This window comes from Stylophora pistillata, chromosome 2 (assembly GCF_964205215.1).
Source record: "Stylophora pistillata chromosome 2, jaStyPist1.2, whole genome shotgun sequence".
Lineage (NCBI taxonomy): Eukaryota > Metazoa > Cnidaria > Anthozoa > Scleractinia > Pocilloporidae > Stylophora > Stylophora pistillata.
This window is the reverse complement of record NC_142520.1, coordinates 58722175-58742436: the sequence shown is the minus strand read 5'-3', so window position 1 is coordinate 58742436 and position 20262 is coordinate 58722175. Positions and strand designations below refer to the sequence as shown.

The window sequence follows — 20262 nt, the reverse complement described above, 5'->3', positions numbered from 1 at the left end:
TCATCATACATATCTTCCTCGTCCATGTTTCCGATTTGTGAAACATCATATTCCTCGCATTTCCGTTTCTTGATGATAAAGGATTGGAAATTTACGATTTTCTCCTCCAGATCCTCGGGTAGTTTCTGTGCAATCTTTGTTTTTTGGCGAAGCACAAGATCGTGTCGTTTTAAGAAGCGTGAAACCCAATTCACTGTCCCTTTGAAATCCACAATGTTCATATTCTTGGCAATTGACAGGGCACGCAGACGAATCATGTTTCTTGTAACAATGTAACCAGACTTTCGTTGATCTTCTATCCAGGTGACTAGTTCGTTTTCCAGCTCTGGCCACTGACAGGTTTTCCCTCGATCAGCACATTTTGACTTCGGCATTTGAGATAGCTTATCAGCATTCTTTCTCCAGTCTCTAACCAGCTTCTCGTTCACATTATACTTCCTGGCGGCCGCACAGTTGTTCGTTTCTTCAGCAAATTTGATGACTAAAAGCTTGTACTTAGCGGAGTATTTCATTCGTTTAGGCATGTTGAGAATCGTTTGAAGAGATATAACTTATAATTGTTGCGAGTTGCTCGTAGTTCTGAAAATTGTTTATAAAGCCGCTCTATTGAATCTGACAACATTAGACCAGAAAGGTGTGATATCACACCTATTGAAAGCAATTGAATGGACTTGTGATATTTTAGCGTCAATAAGCAACGCGTAAACAATCAATTGAAGTTGATTTTTATACCCGGTGTATAAGTCGAGGTCGAATTTTTAGGGTGTAAATTTGGTCAAAAAAGGTCGACTTATACACGGGTAAATACGGTAATAGTTGGTAAGTTCACTCTTCTTCTTTGGAAATTCCTCTTTCCAAAACTTAGATCTACTCTTCTCCACAGTTATTCAGTAACTTTTTCATAATGGAAATGGGAATTTAGCAGTGGATATTCCATAAGATGGCTCTTCTTATCCACTGATACTAGGTCTAATTGGAATTTGGAGTGTTTGTTTTTGGAGACCCCTAGAAAGATCCTTGGAGTAAGGAAGAAAACTAACAACAAACTCAACCCACGTGTGACACCAGGTCCAAGAATTGAACTAATGGGAGGCGAGTGACCTCACCACCGCCCAATCCCAGCTCCCCAATATTGATTTTTTATTTCATTGTTTTCATAAACCGTCGCCAAGTGACCTGTGAAAATTTAGGCAGACTTAGTACCAACAAAACAGTCTGTTCAACCAGATAATTTTTGATCAGTGAATCAATTCATGAGTTTATGAGTAATTCCCAGGTGACAGTTATTTTTTTTAGTATTATCATTGTTGAGATCCTCTACTTGGTTCACTGACTCCTGGAATGGGCTATGGATGCACTTCATAAACTAACACAAATGGCTGAAGAAATCTTTGGTTTAGATGCGTTTTGTACTGGCAAACAGATACACAAGCAAAAGGAAAATTTGTTGGGTAAGGTGATTGAGGAATTTTTGTTTCCTTTTATTCTTGACACAATTCTGCAGAGCCCTGCTTGCAAAGTAGTGCCCCTGATTTCTATGAGCTTCTACTAGGGACAATGTGTTCTGATGACTGGGATAATACAGGGGTTTTATTAAGGGCCAGGCACCGGGCAAATTGACCGGTTGTGAGGACGGTTTTGCCCACCTGATTTGACGGTCTGGAGGAAAGTTTATCTTATAAAGAAGTTCAGTTCAAAGAGTTTTGCCCGCCTGTGAAAACCAGTTTCCCTCCTGCAGAAAACATTAATGAAGCCCCCGATAATATATACCTAAATCATGTGGTTGGCAATACCTTGCAATCCTAATTCAGGCTATGAGATAGAGTTGTGCTTGTAATTGGATGTGTTATTATCCTGATTAAAATATAGAGAAAAGTGCAATCAAACTGGCCTGAAACATGGGAGAGTTTTCTTCTGTTTTATTATTAAACTTTTAATCACATATTTTGGCATCTATTCCTTTTGTTTGTGCAGATTTGCTAGCCACATCAGAAAGTTCTGGCCAAAACCTTTCTAGTTAGTCAATCCTAAATGACTTGCTCTCATCCCTGTTACAAGTTGGTCAGCTGTATGCTCATCAGGGAGCTGTGAGGGAAGCTTTGAGGCAGTTTGTGGATGGTGTTGCACTAGCAAGGCAATTTTGCCTACCATACAGGTGAATTATTAATGTTTAGTAAAAGCTCTGTTAAACTTTTGGACCCACACTAGATCAGAAAGTCAAGGAGCATCAATCCAAAATTTTAGACGAGAGAATTTTGAGGATAATATTAACTGTCCTTGTCTGTTACTCTTAGACATCAAGCTGTTACCAGAACAGGAAAGAGAATAAAGTAAGATCTTAAAAATTGTTTGCTGAACATGAAGTTGTGCTGAAAATGAAGGGTTAATTTCTTTTGTTTTATTCCCCTGATGTGAATTCAACATTGAATTAATCTGCTGGTAATTGGTAAATTTGCCTTGTCCAAACCAGCAAAACAGTTATTTTTCCAATTTTTTTCTTTTTTTTTTTTTTGCAATTACGGCAAATGTATAAACAAATTTCATTTCAACTTCTTATGTCCCCATAGAGCAAGATATCTTAGCTATAGTAAAGATGCCAAAGGGGAATTGTTTACCTCTAAAGAATAATTTGGAACTAGTTTTTAGAAGACTCATCTAGACTACAAAGATAATGGCAAAGTTTACATCCTTTTTGTTAATTTAAGTTGAAGTTTCAACTCAAATTAATTAAAGATGACTTCACTGACTAGTGACCAGGGATATTTTCAATTGAATCCCTGTGGTTTTGTTATTTTAGGAGAATAGCAAAGGATTTTTCTAAACCTTTGGTATATATGATAACACCTTTGCTTGTGAGTACTTGTAGCTACTGTTGCATTTGATAGACTTCTATTTGTTATGTACACAAAAGAGAGAGATTTTTCGTGACCTTGTGAAAACCAGTTGGATGCTTTTACCTCTTAGACATGGCACACAACTCTCCGTGTTTACTGGTATCCCCAATTACTGTGGCACTGAGTGACTCAAAGTTTATCTGCTCCTTTATATGGGATGCAAAAACAAGGAACTAGAACCTTTGATGCCAGAACAAGGAACTAGAACATGGCTGCGAGAACAGGGGATTACAGAACAGGGAACTAGAACATGGATGCCAGAACAGGGAACTACTGTAAGACATGGGATGTCAACAGGGAACTAGAACATGGGATGCCAGAGCAGGGAACTTAATAAATCTACAAGTAGATTTCTCTTTATTTTGTTATTTCCTTTTTGTCTGTTAGGAAAACAAAGGAGATCTGGTGAAGCTTGCAGAACGTCTTTCCTCCTTGTCACTTGATGACTCTTCAACTAATACTGCTCACCAAAAACTGGCTGCCCTGGTCAAGACTTGAAACATCATGAAGTTTTCCTTGTGTGCAACTGAGAGATACAAACACGGTCTCTTCACTCCTGAAGAAATTTCCCTATTGCAGAACATGCCTAAAGGTACATTATAGTTATTTTACAAGCAATAGCAAGCTTTCAGCTGTGTTATGCAGCCAAACCAGCTTCAAAGAAAGTGTTTAACTGTTCAACTTTCTCAGGATTGGTTTGTAGAACAGTGTGACTCTTATAACAGGAGAATATTTTTTTCTAGCGAAATGTAATTATCACTAATTTAACATAATTCTTTAAGCAAAATGACTTTGTTAAAAACTTTTTGTTACCAGACCACCTCATTTGACTCTTCCCAATTCTTCAGCTCATGCTACACATACAACTGATGATTACATTTGCCATGAATTTTTAGTTCCTTTGACAAGTAGAACTGAAATTTAATTTGTTACGTTGAGCAAATAATGAATTTTGGCAATAATCCTATAGTGTGATATTGACAAGGTAAGAAATTAGAATTATTGTTTTCTAGAGTGGACTGTTTGCACTTTGGAAACCTTCACACATCCAGTAAGCAAGGACAGAGAACTGCTGATCTGCAGGGTAAGGGCTGACTGTGATCCTGCTGTGGTTAAGATTAACACAACATCTGGAGAAGCACAGAACAAGGATTGCACTGTATGTCGATGTGTTTGTAACAACTTGGTTATATTGCGGTTACTCTGTTGTTGTATTTAGGGAGAGTGGACCTCTCACCTCTACGTTGGAGGAGGTAGTAGCTTACAGTCAGTTGAGATTCTGTAGTGCAGGTGGAAGCTTTGTCCAAGGTCACCATGAGGGGTTTTTGGGTAAAACACTGAATTCTCACAATACCTCTTTATTCTAGAAGATCACTAGAAATACGTCTGAGCAAACTGTCTGGATATCTGACAAAACACTGGGGATAACCTGAGCTTACTAGTAGATAATTTCTCATTTAACCACTAGAAAGTCTGTAAGTAATGATAAAAGCACAAGAACAGGGTTGGCGAAGTAAATTAACCTAATTAACTATTGACTGAAACAATTTATTTTGTAAAGGGAGACAAAGTTGTTGTGGATCTTTCAAAGCTGTTCCAGTCTGGAGTATTGGAGGAATTTACAGTCATAATGAATGACAGCATCAAAAGCATGAATATTAACAACACAACCGAGTGGTGGACACTAAGGACAAGGCTTGACAGGAGAATGAAGGTGATCAACATTTCAACTCTCACAAGCCATGAATGTGTATCCTCTCCTATGACATAACTGAAAGTCTAAATTGTAATAATTATGGTCATTTCTTTAGAACCTTTTGGAGAAACTTGAAGGTTCTTGGCTTGGAAGATGGAGAGGAGTTCCTCTTGGTCAGCCTATTGATGAAGAGTATTGTGAATCAATAGCATCCTTAGCCAGAGAGTTGGAAGAGAAAGTTTCAATCCTGTGTGGATGTTGTCCTGATAATCATTTGCTTGAAGTATGTTGTGCATGAATCAATCAGAGTTTCCCGAGTTATAAGGATGGCAGATTGTATGAAAAATGTTTTGTCCATCAATCTTTGTTATGATTTGTGTGCCATCTTTGGTGCTTGACCCAAAGATGACAATTGAAGTAGCAAAACCTTGCATAGTAACCGAATGGGAACTAGGGATGGTTCAGTGGGAAGAGCACTCACCTCCCTGCTGTTCCACAGGTTCAATTCCCAGACCTGGTGTCATATGTGGTATGTGGGTCGGTATGTCCTTGCTCCAAGGGTTTTTGTACAGGTTCCTTGGTTTTCCTCCCTCCACAAAAACCAACATTTCAACATTTCACTTTAAACCAGTGGACAAGAAGAACCACTTCATGGAATGCCCCCAGCTAAATCCCATTGTCATTATTAATATTTTTATTATTAAGTGTCCTTTGTTTGTTGTAGGTCCTCATAGATTCGTCATTTTGCTTGTCAAGAAAAGAAACTGCTGAAGCACTGATTGAAATTACTGCCATGGATGCTACCTTACCTTTTGAAAAAGTAAGAACAAGAAAATTTTGTTGCAATCAAAGAATTCATAATCAAGTGTCTAGAGTAAGTTGGAATTTCACTGCTTTTGTCAAAGCATAGGGCTAACTCTTCACTCTAATGAAGGGCTTAAGTCAGATTTAGCAACTACTGACATTAACTAAATTGTATTTTGGTCCACTTGTGTTTCCCAGACATAGCAACCCTCTGGTTTTTTTCTTCTCAACCTGTATTGCAATAAGCTGTTGTGATTATTTTTGTTTTGATTATTTGGTGTTTGATAAAATTGCACTCTATTGGTTTATCATCATCAATTGCCTGACAGGAGAATGTGTTTAGTCTTAGCTACTAGAGACAAAGGGAGGTTCCTCATCCTTGGCCCTTAAGTAATCATCTCTCATTTCATGATCTCTCACATTGCATGTTTCAGCTACTTGATGAAGTTCAGAACCTCACTGACAAGCTATTTGAAGATACAGACAAGAAAAGCTTAGGTTTGGGTTAGACCTTGGGTTAGACCTTGTGTAAAGAACTGGCTCATTTGGTTTCTGGAGCATAATTCTCCCTTACAATAATAGTTTTGTAATTTTATGAAAAGAAGTTGTGATCTGATACAAAAAAATGTTTGTCATTTTATTATCTATTAGCCAAGGTAAGCATACAGGAAAAATTGTCAATTGATTGAATTGAATGAAGGTCTTTTGAAATGTGGTTGCCTACCACAACAACTTTTGTGCCAGATTCTTAGCTTTTTAATACCTTGATATTCATTGTCAGTTAATATTTTTTCTGCATTTCTCTTGACAGTTATCGTGTCAAAGACAGTTGCCTGAGATTGATCCTGAGAAAACATTCTATGCACTCAATCAATAATAATAATAATAATAATAATATAGATTTTTAGAGCGCCATATCCTAAAAGCTCTATGGCGCTTTACAATTTTGAAAATAAATAAAAAAAAAAATAAATAAAATAAAAATCCTTAGAATAACCTACCCAACACCCAGAAAATGTTTCAGAAGTGGTTTGAAAGGTACAAAACACAAGCAAACGATTGAAGCAAATGAAACAGAAGAAAGGCCTGATGTTGTTTCTTATATATTAAACTAGGCTATACAAGTTGACAGAGGTAACACCAATATATTATAAACTGAACAAATAGATTCAATGTTGCTGTGTGTCTGTTTAGTAATAGATCACAGATGACATCAAAATGTAGTAAGAATAAAAAAGTGGCACAGGAAACCCAGCCAAGTGTGTCACTGATTTTGGCATTTTGGCAGCATGTAATGGTTTTAAACAATAAGAAAGCAAAATGTTGTTGATGGTGACATTACTCTTGCATCTGTTTTTTAATAGATCACAAGTACAAACCAATCCAAATGCTTGTATAATCCAACGTATATGAATAATTGTTGTCACTTGCAGCGAAGATGGATGGCAAGGTATCTCAGGAAAGGCTCCCACACAGGAAGAGTTCAGGAGTGCTTTAACTGACCATGACCTGTTCATGTGAGTTACTGTAAAGGCTCCAGTAAGGGGCCTATTGGCCCACACAGCCAACTAGGAGTATTACCACTCACCCCCCCCCCCGACAATTCGGCAGAAGCCATTTGTCCTTCTGGGTGAAGAGAGGCACTGTGAGAGTAAAGTGTTTTGCCCACAAACACAACACACTAACCCAGCCAGTACACAAACCCAGACCTCTCAACCCGGAGTCCAGTGCACTATTCTTGGGTCTCCCATCAGCTTTGACTGTCCATGACCTGTTCATGTGAATAACTAAAAGCACTCCAGTAGATCTCCTTTTAAATGGGCCCCCTCTGTCAAGAACAGCAAGCTTCTGGTATGCTTCCTATCTCTCATCAGCCTGCAATTTACCCCTCTCCTTCTTCCCAACAAAAACTGTCATGTACTGGTGACATTTTCCTCCATTTGAGAATGTCGGCTTCCATCTTTAAGCACTACAAGTTCTCTACCAAGAAATGTATACAACAGATCAGGGGGAATATAAAGAATTTGGCTCTTACAAAGTTTTTGAAAAGAAGGTTCCCCTCACACCCCTCTGATATGCATACCTCTAAAATAAACCCTAGTTCTGAAACCCTGAAAATTGCTAAGCCTGCCATTGACAAAGTAGAAAATTTAAAAGGTCGTAGAGGTTGGATATTTGCAGAGCTGTCAGTGCTGAAATACTGAGAATCATGACTCTTAAATGTTAAATAAGTTGACTAAGATAGAGACAAAGGTACTTTGGGTTTCTTTTATACATACTTGAAATTTTGCTTGTGTGACTAATTAGGTTGGATGACCCATGTTATTATCATTCTGATATGTCTGTATCAGTTACTACCAGTAATGATTTATGTTACATTGACTGAACTATATGCAAATTACAACTGAAACAGGGGAGATGGTGTTTTTTTTTTATTTTAGAAGTGAAATCAGTATCTATGACCCTTTTTATATGACATTTGATGCTCTTGCGTGAGTTGCAGTTGCTTAGCTGCTAAACTGGGTCCATAATACAACTGTTACACTTATTAAGGATCATATTTACTGTAGGTGCTCTCAACCAATACATCGGTTGACATAATTATTTGTCGAGAGTCAGTTAACATTTGACCGATATGTTGGTTGACATTTGGCTGACAGTCGGTCAATGTATCGGTAAAGATATTGACCATCAACTGTCGACCAAGTCTCAACCAAGTATCGGCCAGCTGTGAACCAACCATCAACCAAGTGCCAACTGACTATCGACCAAGTGTCACCCAAGTGTTGACTGACTCTCAACTGATATATCAGTGGAGAGCACCTGCAGTAAACATGATCCCATACTTAGTTCTAGATGCGATAAACATTTTCAGATAAGGGTATCTACAGTAGAAAGTTTTATTGTTGTTGTTGCTTTAATCATCGCATCAATATTCTTTCTAGATATTTTGGTCATGGCACTGGGCATGAATTTCTGCAGGGTGATGACATTCAAAGGTTGGATTGTTGAGCTGTTACTCTGCTTATGGGTTGCAGTTCGGGAAAACTACAGGTTAGTTTATACCTGACCGTGAAGGAAAAACATTATCACATAATTGTTGTTGACAAACCAAGAAAATGCAAAGGAAGTGTCCAATTGTCTGGTTCAGATGTGTAGTTGGTTGAGACTAGGCATGGGGCATATAAGTAACCACTCTATTTTAATTCATTAGGTTGGTGGAGAGTGTGAGCCAAGGGGGATGGCCTTAAGCTATCTTCTGGCAGGCTGGTATGTCTTTGGCATTCATTTCTTGTGTGTTAGTACCCTTACAAAGTCTTTTACTGACGTGCTATACTGCAGGTTTCAACAGCTTTTTGCTTAAGCAGCTGTTGATATAGTAGTGGGTAGCTGTCCTTGGAAAAGGGGTCCTAAGGCAAGACTTAAACATGAGAGCCAGCTCGCAGGCTCAATAGACAGCAGTAAGAGGACTCATGGGCAGTGATAGACAGCTGATAACCAGCTTTTAGTGAAACCTCTGGCTCTATTTGACAGAGCTCAACACTAACTTTTCAACTTACTAGCCAAGTGGCCAGTGACAAGTTAGATGTTATGACAATTTCAGTTTGTTTGCTAGCTTCACTGGCTAGTGGAAATCGAAAAACACTGGCCAAAACTGAATTTCTACAAGTGTGTGGCTAGTTGGCTACCATTAGTGTCAAGTCCTGATTTGAACCCAAATGTCAACTGCTATTGACCTTTGTCATTGGGAAACTCGTATAACTTTGCTTTCCTTATAGGTTGGGCACTCCCTTTTCTTGGACCAGACCCTCAAGGAACTAGTTATTCTTCAAAGACCATAGCTCTACTCTATGGTTCACTGTATAGATATGTAGCATGTAATCTATTTATAATGTATTCACTCTCAGCCCAGCCATCGTTGCTAACTTGCGGGATGTTACTGACAAAGACATTGATCGCTTCACTGAATTGCTGCTGAAACAGTGGCTTCAATCTGGGTCTTGTTTCTCGTTACCACAAGTACTAAGCCAGTCGCGACAAGCTTGTAAACTGAAATATCTGATAGGAGCATCTCCTGTAGTTTATGGCCTTCCAGCTTACACCAAGGAACAGAATGATTAACCAAGGATTATATACTAAAATATCTCTAGTTCCAGTAAGCAATAGCAAAGTATTTACCATACTAGTGCTGATTGTGTGGCAAAGAGGACAAGCATTGTGCAGAGTGTGTTTGGAAATGGTAGTGCATACAATTTTAATGCTGATAGAGCACTTAACTGTTGACTACCATATGCGATAGGTGCTAAATCTACATGGGCTGAAAGTACCCAATCAGTTTAAGCAGAGCCAGTTTGTCATACTTTGTCCCACAATCCTGTTAAGTTGTACAGGAAAGAAACCCATTTGAAACAGAGAGGGACATTATCTTTTTTTTCCTGTTCTACTACAGCTCTTATTCTCTATCGCACTAACTCTTTTTGAAATCATGTCAGTACCAACATATCCAAGGAATACATAACAAAATTTGCTTTGTCAAATAACAAACCAAGGTTACAGTTATTAACTGTTTGTAACCATTTTACCTTATTATATCATCAATTGGGAACAATTTGAGAAATGTGTCATCTGTATATTGTTTAACATTGGCAATTAAAGTTTAGCTTGCATATTAAGGGCATTTCTCTGATATCTGTACCAATTGTGAAAAAAATGGAAAAGGATACAATTCATAACAGAATGAATTCCAAGAAGGTACCTAATAATTTTAGTGTCAATATTTGTTTTAATAATTGAGCTTGAAATGATGATGATGGTGTTGTTGCCTCAATAAAGTGTAATCATGTAAATATATAGTTCCAGGTTTCCTCTCAAATGTGTATTTTCAATAATTTTGTCGAAGTTAATGCAACAATATAAAAGCAACCCTTTTTTACTTAATTTTAAAGATCTAAAATGAGTTTCTCCTTGGAAATGCAAGTATTCTTGCTTGAGTGTCAACCTCGATTTTAAAGATATATCTTCATATGTAGCTCTGAAAATCAGGCAAATGTGCATTTTTGTTGATTGTTGAAAGGTTTGCTATGGTGAAAGAGAAGTAGTTTTCAAGCAAACTTCATGAAAACAAACGGGGAAAGGAAGAGGGGGACCAAACAAACAGAGAAAGCCCTTGGTTGACTTTTCAAACCCTTAAGAGTAATCAGCATCTAATATCTCCACACAGTGATACTGCCGAATCATTCATTAGGATCATGAGAATAAAGGAAATTATCTTCAACCTAAGATTTGATTGCTAAACAAAGGAAATGTATAGAGAGAAATGTGGAGAATACAGATACTGAAGTCAGGCTTGATGTTCTTGAATTACAATTTTTTAGAGTCCTGTTTTGTTTTCTCCAAGATGGGTATGGACACATTTCTGTGCATGTGAAGAATGAAACAAAGTGCTCAACAATTGTAAAATATTAATTAGTATTATGTATCACATTTCATACTAAATAAAGAATTAAATTTGCCAGTTTATTTATGTTTTGCACTAACAGTACAAAATTAAATTTCTGGTAGTTTACCTGTCTGTTTTTTAGATCTTTATTGATACAGGAAACACCCACTGAAATGGCTGTTTTCCATAGTCAATGCTGAGCTAACAAACTGCTTTAACCCTTTACAGGCATTAAATGGGATTTCACACAGAGCTTCCCCATTTTTGCCAGACATTTGAAAGGATGGCTGCCAAGGACTTTAAAAAACAGCATAAAACCAATCAGCAAGCCTTACCCTTAAAACCAAAGTCTATTTGTTCAATGGGTGAAAAACCATATCCAACAGATACATCGCAATTCAGTGTAGAATGGTTAACAAAACACACTCCACTACCCGCCCAGTAGAGATTTATTCTGTGAATAGTACTATCCAGCCTTTGAAAATCCAGGAGAGTTACTGTTGAGGTTTCAGGAGTGAAAGGGTTAATACTTATGCTTTAAGGCCAGTGATAGACCACCGAGGTGGCAACTTCTTGCAGTCATGCAATGATCAAAATGTTAATCAAAATGTTAACCAATAAAAAGAACTGTTTCAGTAGATCCTGAAAACAACCACCCTAAGTAACTTTGTGTATACATGTACTCGACACCTTGGCTATATTGGGCATGCTGTATCAAAATAGTGCAATGGCAAAAATAATACTGTTTGCTGAGCGGTAAAGAAATTATTAATCTGATCCCTTGGTGAAGATTATTGAACCACCTGGAATGACCAGTGGTAACGCTGAGGATGACTAATACCCCATTGACACCAAAGCCTAAACATGCTTTAAGGCTGTTTTGTTAAACATGGTTTAACACAACAGCTCCATAGAAGCTGCTCAAATCAATATTTGGTTAACTTCAAATGTGGCACATTGAAAATACAATTTAGGAATTGCTTGAATCTCGTGGAAAATTTAGTTTTTCAGTTCTCTGCTTCTGATTTTTATTTAGTTAAACCTGGTTTAACTAAACAAGTTTTCTGGTGTGAATGGGGTATAAGTTACAAAATGAATTCATCAAGTTGATGCACAAATGTTTCAACTGGCCTCAGATATGGCAATGTCTGTCTTTTTGAAGTTAACTACAGATGACATGGACCAAAATTTACTGTGTAAAAGTTTAGAAATTTTTTTTGTAACTTACACTACAGCAAGCACCTAAAAATTCGCTGACACCCTTTGATCAGAAGACCACTTTCCTTTCATTTTGCTTTTGACATGAATGGATGAATGGTATAGTAAATAATGAGGCCATTTGGCCCCATTTAGCCTCTATTAAAGGTATATCTGTTTGCATCAAGCCAAATTTCCAGACATGGGGAGTGAAACCCTTCTAATCATTCGTGACATCTCCAAGTCACCTTTAACAGTACTTTTGTCTGCCATTCTCCACACCTAGAGCAACTAGTTTACAAATAAATTAAAATGGCAAAACAACCTATTCTTCCAGAATTGCCTCGAATTAAAATTGTGTCAACCAAAAAAATACCTAACATAAATAAACTATCTCAATGTTGATCTTCCTTCAGGAACTGGAACACAGATGAAAAGTCTAGCTTAGCATATCCTTTATTGCACATTATTCTATAAATTTCATGAGCAAGTGAACCCATTGGTGTAGGAGTGGTAGTAGCAGTTGCTGCACTTTGAGCAAGACCTAAGTCCTGTCACAAAAAACAAAACTTTTTTAGTGCTTTTTGTTGACAAGAACGATCCATTTCTGAATTCCAAACATTCATGCTTTGATAATAAGGCTTACTGCAAAACCTAATTCTCCCATCACTTGACCTTTACCCTCACTATGAAACAGAAGTATATTAAGTCTTTGTGGGCAAAACACTTTACTCTCACGGTGCCTCTCTTCACCCAGAAGGACAAATGGCTTCTGCCGAATTGTCAGGGGGGGGGGGGGTGAATGGTAATACTCCTAGTTGGCTGTGTGGGCCAATAGGCCCCTTACTGGAGCCTTTACAATAACTCACATGAACAGGTCATGGTCAGTTAAAGCACTCCTGAACTCTTCCTGTGTGGGAGCCTTTCCTGTGATACCTTGCCATCCATCTTCGCTGCAAGTGACAACAATTATTCATATAAGCTGGATTATACAAGCATTTTGATTGGTTCGTACTTGTGATCTATTAAAAAACAGGTGCAAGAGTAATGTCACCATCAACAACATTTTGCTTTCTTATCCTCTAAAACCATTACATGTTGCCAAAATGCCAAAATCAGTGACACACTTGGCTGGGCTTCCTGTGTCACTTTTTGTTCTTACTACATTTTGATGTCATCTGTGATCTATTACTAAACAGACACACAGCAACATTGAATCTATTTGTTCAGTTTATAATATATTGGTGTTACCTCTATCAACTTGTATAGCCTAGTTTAATATATAAGAAACACAACATCAGGTCTTTCTTCTGTTTCATTTGCTTCAATCGTTTGCTTGTGTTTTGTACCTTTCAAACCACTTCTGAAACATTTTCTGGATGTTGGGCAGGTTATTCTGAGGATTGAATGCATAGAATGTTTTCTCAGGATCAATCTCAGGCAACTGTCTTTGACACGATAACTATCAAGAAAAATGCAGAAAAGAATATTAACTGACAATGAATATCAAGGTATTAAAAGCTAAGAATCTGGCACAAAAGTTGTTGTGGTAGGCAACCACATTTCAAAAGACCTTCATTCTATTCAATCAATTGACAATTTTTCCTGTATGCTTACCTTGGCTAATAGATAATGAAATGACAAACACTTTTTTTGTATCAGATCACAACTTCTTTTCCTAAAATTACAAAACTATTATTGTAAGGGAGAATTATGCTCCAGAAACCAAATGAGCCAGTTCTTTACACAAGGTCTAACCCAAACCATGGTTTACACAATCAGTGGGCATCAGGGTTGATATAATTAATTAAAATAAATTTCTTTCCACTGTTGACAGCATAGCAGAGATAAAAATCAATATGGTTCTGGGAGAAAACATGACAGTTGTTTGAGAAACAAGTCAGGTCTTCAAACTTTCAAAGACCTCTTAATGGAATGTGTACCTGGAAAAAGAGAAATTGCAGAGATGGGACCCTTGTCACAGGTTGGTCAAACAGGATCGATATGCTTTCCCATGGAAGATGCTGAATATCCTATGAATCATAAAATACAGATCAGTTTGATGTATAGATATGCCAGAAATTGACTCTGGTTTCAAATATTGTAGAAGAGTATGTCCCAATACTGAATGAGTTGATAAGTAAGATCTGCTACCACAATTTTGGCACACATCTTGCAACTACAGCATATGTGTGCATGCCCATAAGTCTACTTTAGTGTCTGAACACTTTGAATATAATGGTGAGCAACCAGTACCCATTAAACTAATGTTGCATATGACCACTTTTTAAACTAATATGGAATGTCAGTCCATTACAGATGCCTTTTCCCCCACCCTTGTGTTTGGCTAAGCTTTGATTCCTTGACAGTTCACCAACATCTATTTACAAAGAACCCACATATTGGTTGTTCAGTTTTCAGGTCTTCAGAGCTAGAGCTAGAATACATTTAATGGCTGATTACTAAACAAATGTAAGACCTAAAAAAGCTGGCTCTTACTTTTCCAAGAGTTAGGATTACAGGATGACGAGGAATGTTCTCTGCAGAGTGACCTCTAGACCTGAGAAGGAATTTTGTTGTCATCAATAATTTCTCGAGAGTACAAGTAATGAAGGTAAGAAAGAAAATTAACCTTTATGTTCCCTTGAAACTGTTTATGCAGCTTTTCTTGTCTGTATCTTCAAATAGCTTGTCAGTGAGGTTCTGAACTTCATCAAGTAGCTGAAACATGCAATGTGAGAGATCATGAAATGAGAGATGATTACTTAAGGGCCAAGACTGAGGAACCTCCCTTTGTCTCTAGCAGCTAAGACTAAACACATTCTCCTGTCAGGCAATTGACGATGATAAACCAATAGAGTGCAATTTTATCAAACACCAAATAATCAAAACAAAAATAATCACAACAGCTTATTGCAATACAGGTTGAGAAGAAAAAAACCAGAGGGTTGCTATGTCTAGGAAACACAAGTGGACCAAATTACAATTTAGTTAATGTAAGTAGTTGCTAATTCTGACTTTAGCCCTTCATTAGAGTGAAGAGTTAGCCCTATGCTTTGACAAAAGCAGTGAAATTCCAACTTACTTTAGACACTTGATTATGAATTCTTTGCTTGGAACAAAAATTTTCTTGTTCTTACTTTTTCAAAAGAAGGTAAGGTAGCATCCATGGCAGTAATTTCAATCAGTGCTTCAGCAGTTTCTTTTCTTGACAAGCAAAATGACGAATCTATGAGGACCTACAACAAACAAAGGACACTTACTAATAAAAATATTATTAAGGACAATGGGATTTAGCTGGCAGCATTCCATGAGGTGGTTCTTCTTGTCCACTGGTTTAAAGTGAAATGTTGAAATGTTGGTTTTTGTGGAGGGAGGAAAACCAAGGAACCTGTATAAAAACCCTTGGAGCAAGGACATACCGACCCACATACCACATATGACACCAGGTCTGGGAATTGAACCTGTGGAACAGCAGGGAGGTGAGTGCTCTTGCCACTCAACCATCCCTAGTTCCCATTCGGTTACTATGCAAGGTTTTGCTACTTCAATTGTCATCTTTGGGTCAAGCACCAAAGATGGCACACAAACCATAACAAAGATTGATGGACAAAACATTTTTCATACAATCTGCCATCCTTATAACTCGGGAAACTCTGATTGATTCATGCACAACATACTTCAAGCAAATGATTATCAGGACGGCATCCACACAGGATTGAAACTTTGTCTTCCAACTCTCTGGCTAAGGATGCTATTGATTCACAATACTCTTCATCAATAGGCTGACCAAGAAGAACTCCTCTCCATCTTCCAAGCCAAGAACCTTCAAGTTTCTCCAAAAGGTTCTAAAGAAATGATCATAATTATTACAATTTAGACTTTCAGTTATGTCATAGGAGAGGATACACATTCATGGCTCGTGAGAGTTGAAATGCTGATCACCTTCATTCTCCTGTCAAGCCTTGTCCTTAGTGTCCACCACTCGGTTGTGTTGTTAATATTCATGCTTTTGATGCTGTCATTCATTATGTCTGTAAATTCCTCCAATACACCAGACTGGAACAGCTTTGAAAGATCCACAACAACTTTGTCTCCCTTTACAAAATAAATTGTTTCAGTCAATAGTTAATTAGGTTAATTTACTTCGCCAACCCTGTTCTTGTGCTTTTATCATTACTTACAGACTTTCTAGTGGTTAAATGAGAAATTATCTACTAGTAAGCGCAGGTTACCCCCACTGTTTTGTCAGATATCCAGACAGTTTGCTCAGACGTATTTCTAGTGATCTTCTAGAATAAAGAGGTATTGTGAGAATTCAGTGTTTTACCCAAAAACCCCTCATGGTGACCTTGGACAAAGCTTACACCTGCACTACAGAATCTCAACTGACTGTAAGCTACTACCTCCTCCAACGTAGAGGTTAGAGGTCCACTCTCCCTAAATACAACAAAAGAGTAACCGCAATATAACCAAGTTGTTACAAACACATCGACATACAGTGCAATCCTTGTTCTGTGCTTCTCCAGATGTTGTGTTAATCTTAACCACAGCAGGATCACAGTCAGCCCTTACCCTGCAGATCAGCAGTTCTCTGTCCTTGCTTACTGGATGTGTGAAGGTTTCCAAGGTACAAACAGTCCACTCTAGAAAACAATAATTCTAATTTCTTACCTTGTCAATATCACACTATGGGATTATTGCCAAAATTCATTATTTGCTCAACGTAACAAATTAAATTTCAGTTCTACTTGTCAAAGGAACTAAAAATTCATGGCAAATGTAATCATCTATGTGTAGCATGAGCTGAAGAATTGGGAAGAGTCAAATGAGGTGGTCTGGTAACAAAAAGTTTTTAACAAAGTCATTTTGCTTAAAGAATTATGTTAAATTAGTGATAATTACATTTCGCTAGAAAAAAATATTCTCCTGTTATAAGAGTCACACTGTTCTACAAACCAATCCTGAGAAAGTTGAACAGTTAAACACTTTCTTTGAAGCTGGTTTGGCTGCATAACACAGCTGAAAGCTCGCTATTGCTTGTAAAATAACTATAATGTACCTTTAGGCATGTTCTGCAATAGGGAAATTTCTTCAGGAGTGAAGAGACCGTGTTTGTATCTCTCAGTTGCACACAAGGAAAACTTCATGATGTTTCAAGTCTTGACCAGGGCAGCCAGTTTTTGGTGAGCAGTATTAGTTGAAGAGTCATCAAGTGACAAGGAGGAAAGACGTTCTGCAAGCTTCACCAGATCTCCTTTGTTTTCCTAACAGACAAAAAGGAAATAACAAAATAAAGAGAAATCTACTTGTAGATTTATTAAGTTCCCTGCTCTGGCATCCCATGTTTTAGTTCCCTGTTCTGTAATCCCCTGTTCTGGCAGCCATGTTCTAGTTCCTTGTTCTGGCATCAAAGGTTCTAGTTCCTTGTTTTTGCATCCCATATAAAGGAGCAGATAAACTTTGAGTCACTCAGTGCCACAGTAATTGGGGATACCAGTAAACACGGAGAGTTGTGTGCCACGTCTAAGAGGTAAAAGCATCCAACTGGTTTTCACAAGGTCACGAAAAATCTCTCTCTTTTGTGTACATAACAAATAGAAGTCTATCAAATGCAACAGTAGCTACAAGTACTCACAAGCGAAGGTGTTATCATATATACCAAAGGTTTAGAAAAATCCTTTGCTATTCTCCTAAAATAACAAAACCACAGGGATTCAATTGTAATATATCCCTGGTCACTAGTCAGTGAAGTCATCTTTAATTAATTTGAGTTGAAACTTCAACTTAAATTAACAAAAAGGATGTAAACTTTGCCATTATCTTTGTAGTCTAGATGAGTCTTCTAAAAACTAGTTCCAAATTAATCTTTAGAGGTAAACAATTCCCCTTTGGGATCTTTACTATAGCTAAGATATCTTGCTCTATGGGGACATAAGAAGTTGAAATGAAATTTGTTTATACATTAGCCGTAATTGCAAAAAAAAAAAAAAAGAAAAAAATTTGAAAAATAACTGTTTTGCTGGTTTGGACAAGGCAAATTTACCAATTACCAGCAGATTAATTCAATGTTGAATTCACATCAGGGGAATAAAACAAAAGAAATTAACCCTTCATTTTCAGCACAACTTCATGTTCAGCAAACAATTTTTAAGATCTTACTTTATTCTCTTTCCTGTTCTGGTAACAGCTTGATGTCTAAGAGTAACAGACAAGGACAGTTAATATTATCCTCAAAATTCTCTCATCTAAAATTTTGGATTGATGCTCCATGACTTTCTGATCTAGTGTGGGTCCAAAAGTTTAACAGAGCTTTTACTAAACATTAATAATTCACCTGTATGGTAGGCAAAATTGCCTTGCTAGTGCAACACCATCCACAAATTGCCTCAAAGCTTCCCTCACAGCTCCCTGATGAGCATACAGCTGACCAACTTGTAACAGGGATGAGAGCAAGTCATTTAGGATTGACTAACTAGAAAGGTTTTGGCCAGAACTTTCTGATGTGGCTAGCAAATCTGCACAAACAAAAGGAATAGATGCCAAAATATGTGATTAAAAGTTTAATAATAAAACAGAAGAAAACTCTCCCATGTTTCAGGCCAGTTTGATTGCACTTTTCTCTATATTTTAATCAGGATAATAACACATCCAATTACAAGCACAACTCTATCTCAAAGCCTGAATTAATTAGGATTGCAAGGTATTGCCAACCACATGATTTAGGTATATATTATCAGGGGCTTCATTAATGTTTTCTGCAGGAGGGAAACTGGTTTTCACAGGCGGGCAAAACTCTTTGAACTGAACTTCTTTATAAGATAAACTTTCCTCCAGACCGTCAAATCAGGTGGGCAAAACCGTCCTCACAACCGGTCAATTTGCCCCGTGCCTGGCCCTTAATGAAACCCCTGTATTATCCCAGTCATCAGAACACATTGTCCCTAGTAGAAGCTCATAGAAATCAGGGGCACTACTTTGCAAGCAGGGCTCTGCAGAATTGTGTCAAGAATAAAAGGAAACAAAAATTCCTCAATCACCTTACCCAACAAATTTTCCTTTTGCTTGTGTATCTGTTTGCCAGTACAAAACGCATCTAAACCAAAGATTTCTTCAGCCATTTGTGTTAGTTTATGAAGTGCATCCATAGCCCATTCCAGGAGTCAGTGAACCAAGTAGAGGATCTCAACAATGATAATACTAAAAAAAATAACTGTCACCTGGGAATTACTCATAAACTCATGAATTGATTCACTGATCAAAAATTATCTGGTTGAACAGACTGTTTTGTTGGTACTAAGTCTGCCTAAATTTTCACAGGTCACTTGGCGACGGTTTATGAAAACAATGAAATAAAAAATCAATATTGGGGAGCTGGGATTGGGCGGTGGTGAGGTCACTCGCCTCCCATTAGTTCAATTCTTGGACCTGGTGTCACATGTGGGTTGAGTTTGTTGTTAGTTTTCTTCCTTACTCCAAGGATCTTTCTAGGGGTCTCCAAAAACAAACACTCCAAATTCCAATTAGACCTAGTATCAGTGGATAAGAAGAGCCATCTTATGGAATATCCACTGCTAAATTCCCATTTCCATTATGAAAAAGTTACTGAATAACTGTGGAGAAGAGTAGATCTAAGTTTTGGAAAGAGGAATTTCCAAAGAAGAAGAGTGAACTTACCAACTATTATCTTAAATTTGTGGATTGTGGGTGGGAGCATTGCATATTCACAGCAAATTGATTTCCATCTGGCTTTCAACAGGTGGGACTTGTAACTCTTGTGTGTGAAGACTTCACTCTGCAGTGCTTCCTTCAGGGAGACCTCCCCTTGCGCATACTAAACATTAATCAATGAAAACCACGACTGACACACACATCACAAACTGAACAATCCCGTGTTTACACGTACTGACTATTATAGACCTGTTTAATTGGTATTTCCTCCTATACCGTACATTGTATAATATACATGAAAAAATTTCTCAGTTCTGATTGGTTAAGATGAACGCAGTTTTCAGTTAATTCAGTGCAGAAGAGAGTTAATTCAGTACAGAAGAGGGTTAATTCAGTGCAAAGAAAGAAACAAACCAGACATTCTGATTGGTCAGAATAATTGGTCAATGTCAATGTCAAGGTCAATGTCACTTGCAGGATTTCAATAAATTATTTTTGCATGTGATGCATGCGCTTTTCTTCCGCGTAGTTATGAGAAGCTACCTCGTATTTTTTCATGT

General features: G+C 37.5%; 3 protein-coding genes across 9 annotated transcripts; 1 reads left to right on the top strand and 2 right to left on the bottom strand.

Moving 5' to 3' along the window:
* Positions 1-1038: 1038 nt before the first annotated feature.
* LOC148740667 (separin-like) lies at positions 1039-10914 on the top strand. Of its 2 annotated transcripts, XM_088748914.1 has the most exons (15): positions 1039-1451; positions 1975-2155; positions 2295-2330; positions 2798-2852; positions 2965-3169; positions 3282-3486; positions 3908-4053; positions 4456-4608; positions 4706-4873; positions 5315-5410; positions 5829-5892; positions 6828-6911; positions 8340-8448; positions 8609-8664; positions 9174-10914. In XM_088748914.1, the coding sequence occupies exons 6-12, from the start codon at positions 3399-3401 to the stop codon at positions 6890-6892; spliced, it is 780 nt and encodes a 259-aa protein (XP_088605040.1). In that variant the 5' UTR covers positions 1039-1451; positions 1975-2155; positions 2295-2330; positions 2798-2852; positions 2965-3169; positions 3282-3398; the 3' UTR covers positions 6893-6911; positions 8340-8448; positions 8609-8664; positions 9174-10914. The 2 variants fall into 2 exon arrangements, with proteins under 2 accessions (XP_088605040.1, XP_088605039.1); XM_088748913.1 differs by lacking the exons at positions 2798-2852; positions 2965-3169.
* Positions 10840-14629, bottom strand: LOC148740666 (separin-like). 3 transcript variants are annotated; one of them, XR_015996697.1, is made up of 5 exons: positions 14531-14629; positions 13975-14064; positions 13283-13493; positions 12901-12984; positions 10840-12582 (listed from the first exon to the last, which is right to left on the bottom strand). XR_015996697.1 is itself a non-coding variant. In XM_088748923.1 (5 exons), exons 1-5 carry the CDS (start codon positions 14612-14614, stop codon positions 12576-12578), a joined length of 378 nt encoding a protein of 125 aa, XP_088605049.1. In that variant the 5' UTR covers positions 14615-14629; the 3' UTR covers positions 10840-12575. The 3 variants fall into 3 exon arrangements, 2 of the variants coding, with proteins under 2 accessions (XP_088605049.1, XP_088605050.1); XM_088748923.1 differs by having other exon boundaries at positions 13381-13493; XM_088748924.1 differs by having other exon boundaries at positions 13381-13427.
* Positions 14630-14642: 13 nt separating this feature from the next.
* Positions 14643-18387, bottom strand: LOC148740665 (separin-like). Of its 4 annotated transcripts, none has more exons than XM_088748916.1 (7): positions 18369-18387; positions 17094-17298; positions 16532-16677; positions 15977-16129; positions 15712-15879; positions 15172-15270; positions 14643-14752 (listed from the first exon to the last, which is right to left on the bottom strand). In XM_088748916.1, the coding sequence occupies exons 2-7, from the start codon at positions 17179-17181 to the stop codon at positions 14666-14668; spliced, it is 741 nt and encodes a 246-aa protein (XP_088605042.1). In that variant the 5' UTR covers positions 17182-17298; positions 18369-18387; the 3' UTR covers positions 14643-14665. The 4 variants fall into 4 exon arrangements, with proteins under 4 accessions (XP_088605042.1, XP_088605041.1, XP_088605044.1 ...); XM_088748915.1 differs by lacking the exon at positions 18369-18387 and adding an exon at positions 18194-18229; XM_088748918.1 differs by lacking the exon at positions 18369-18387 and adding an exon at positions 18194-18229 and having other exon boundaries at positions 16607-16677.
* Between the last annotated feature and the right edge of the window lie 1875 nt (positions 18388-20262).

Excerpts from the sequence above, each read along its gene's own strand:
- LOC148740667 (XM_088748913.1), top strand. The coding sequence starts at position 3,399 with ATGAAGTTTTCCTTGTGTGCAACTGAGAGATACAAACACGGTCTCTTC. Across the intron at positions 4,609-4,705 it reads GGCTTGACAGGAGAATGAAG|AACCTTTTGGAGAAACTTGA; the intron begins GTGATCAACATT and ends TCATTTCTTTAG. Across the intron at positions 4,874-5,314 it reads CTGATAATCATTTGCTTGAA|GTCCTCATAGATTCGTCATT; the intron begins GTATGTTGTGCA and ends TGTTTGTTGTAG.
- LOC148740666 (XM_088748923.1), bottom strand. The coding sequence starts at position 14,614 with ATGACAACAAAATTCCTTCTCAGGTCTAGAGGTCACTCTGCAGAGAAC. Across the intron at positions 13,494-13,974 it reads TGCAATTTCTCTTTTTCCAG|TTATCGTGTCAAAGACAGTT; the intron begins GTACACATTCCA and ends TTTTCTTGATAG. Across the intron at positions 12,985-13,380 it reads TTTCAGAAGTGGTTTGAAAG|CGAAGATGGATGGCAAGGTA; the intron begins GTACAAAACACA and ends TGTCACTTGCAG.
- LOC148740665 (XM_088748916.1), bottom strand. The coding sequence starts at position 17,181 with ATGAAGTTTTCCTTGTGTGCAACTGAGAGATACAAACACGGTCTCTTC. Across the intron at positions 15,880-15,976 it reads GGCTTGACAGGAGAATGAAG|AACCTTTTGGAGAAACTTGA; the intron begins GTGATCAGCATT and ends TCATTTCTTTAG. Across the intron at positions 15,271-15,711 it reads CTGATAATCATTTGCTTGAA|GTCCTCATAGATTCGTCATT; the intron begins GTATGTTGTGCA and ends TGTTTGTTGTAG.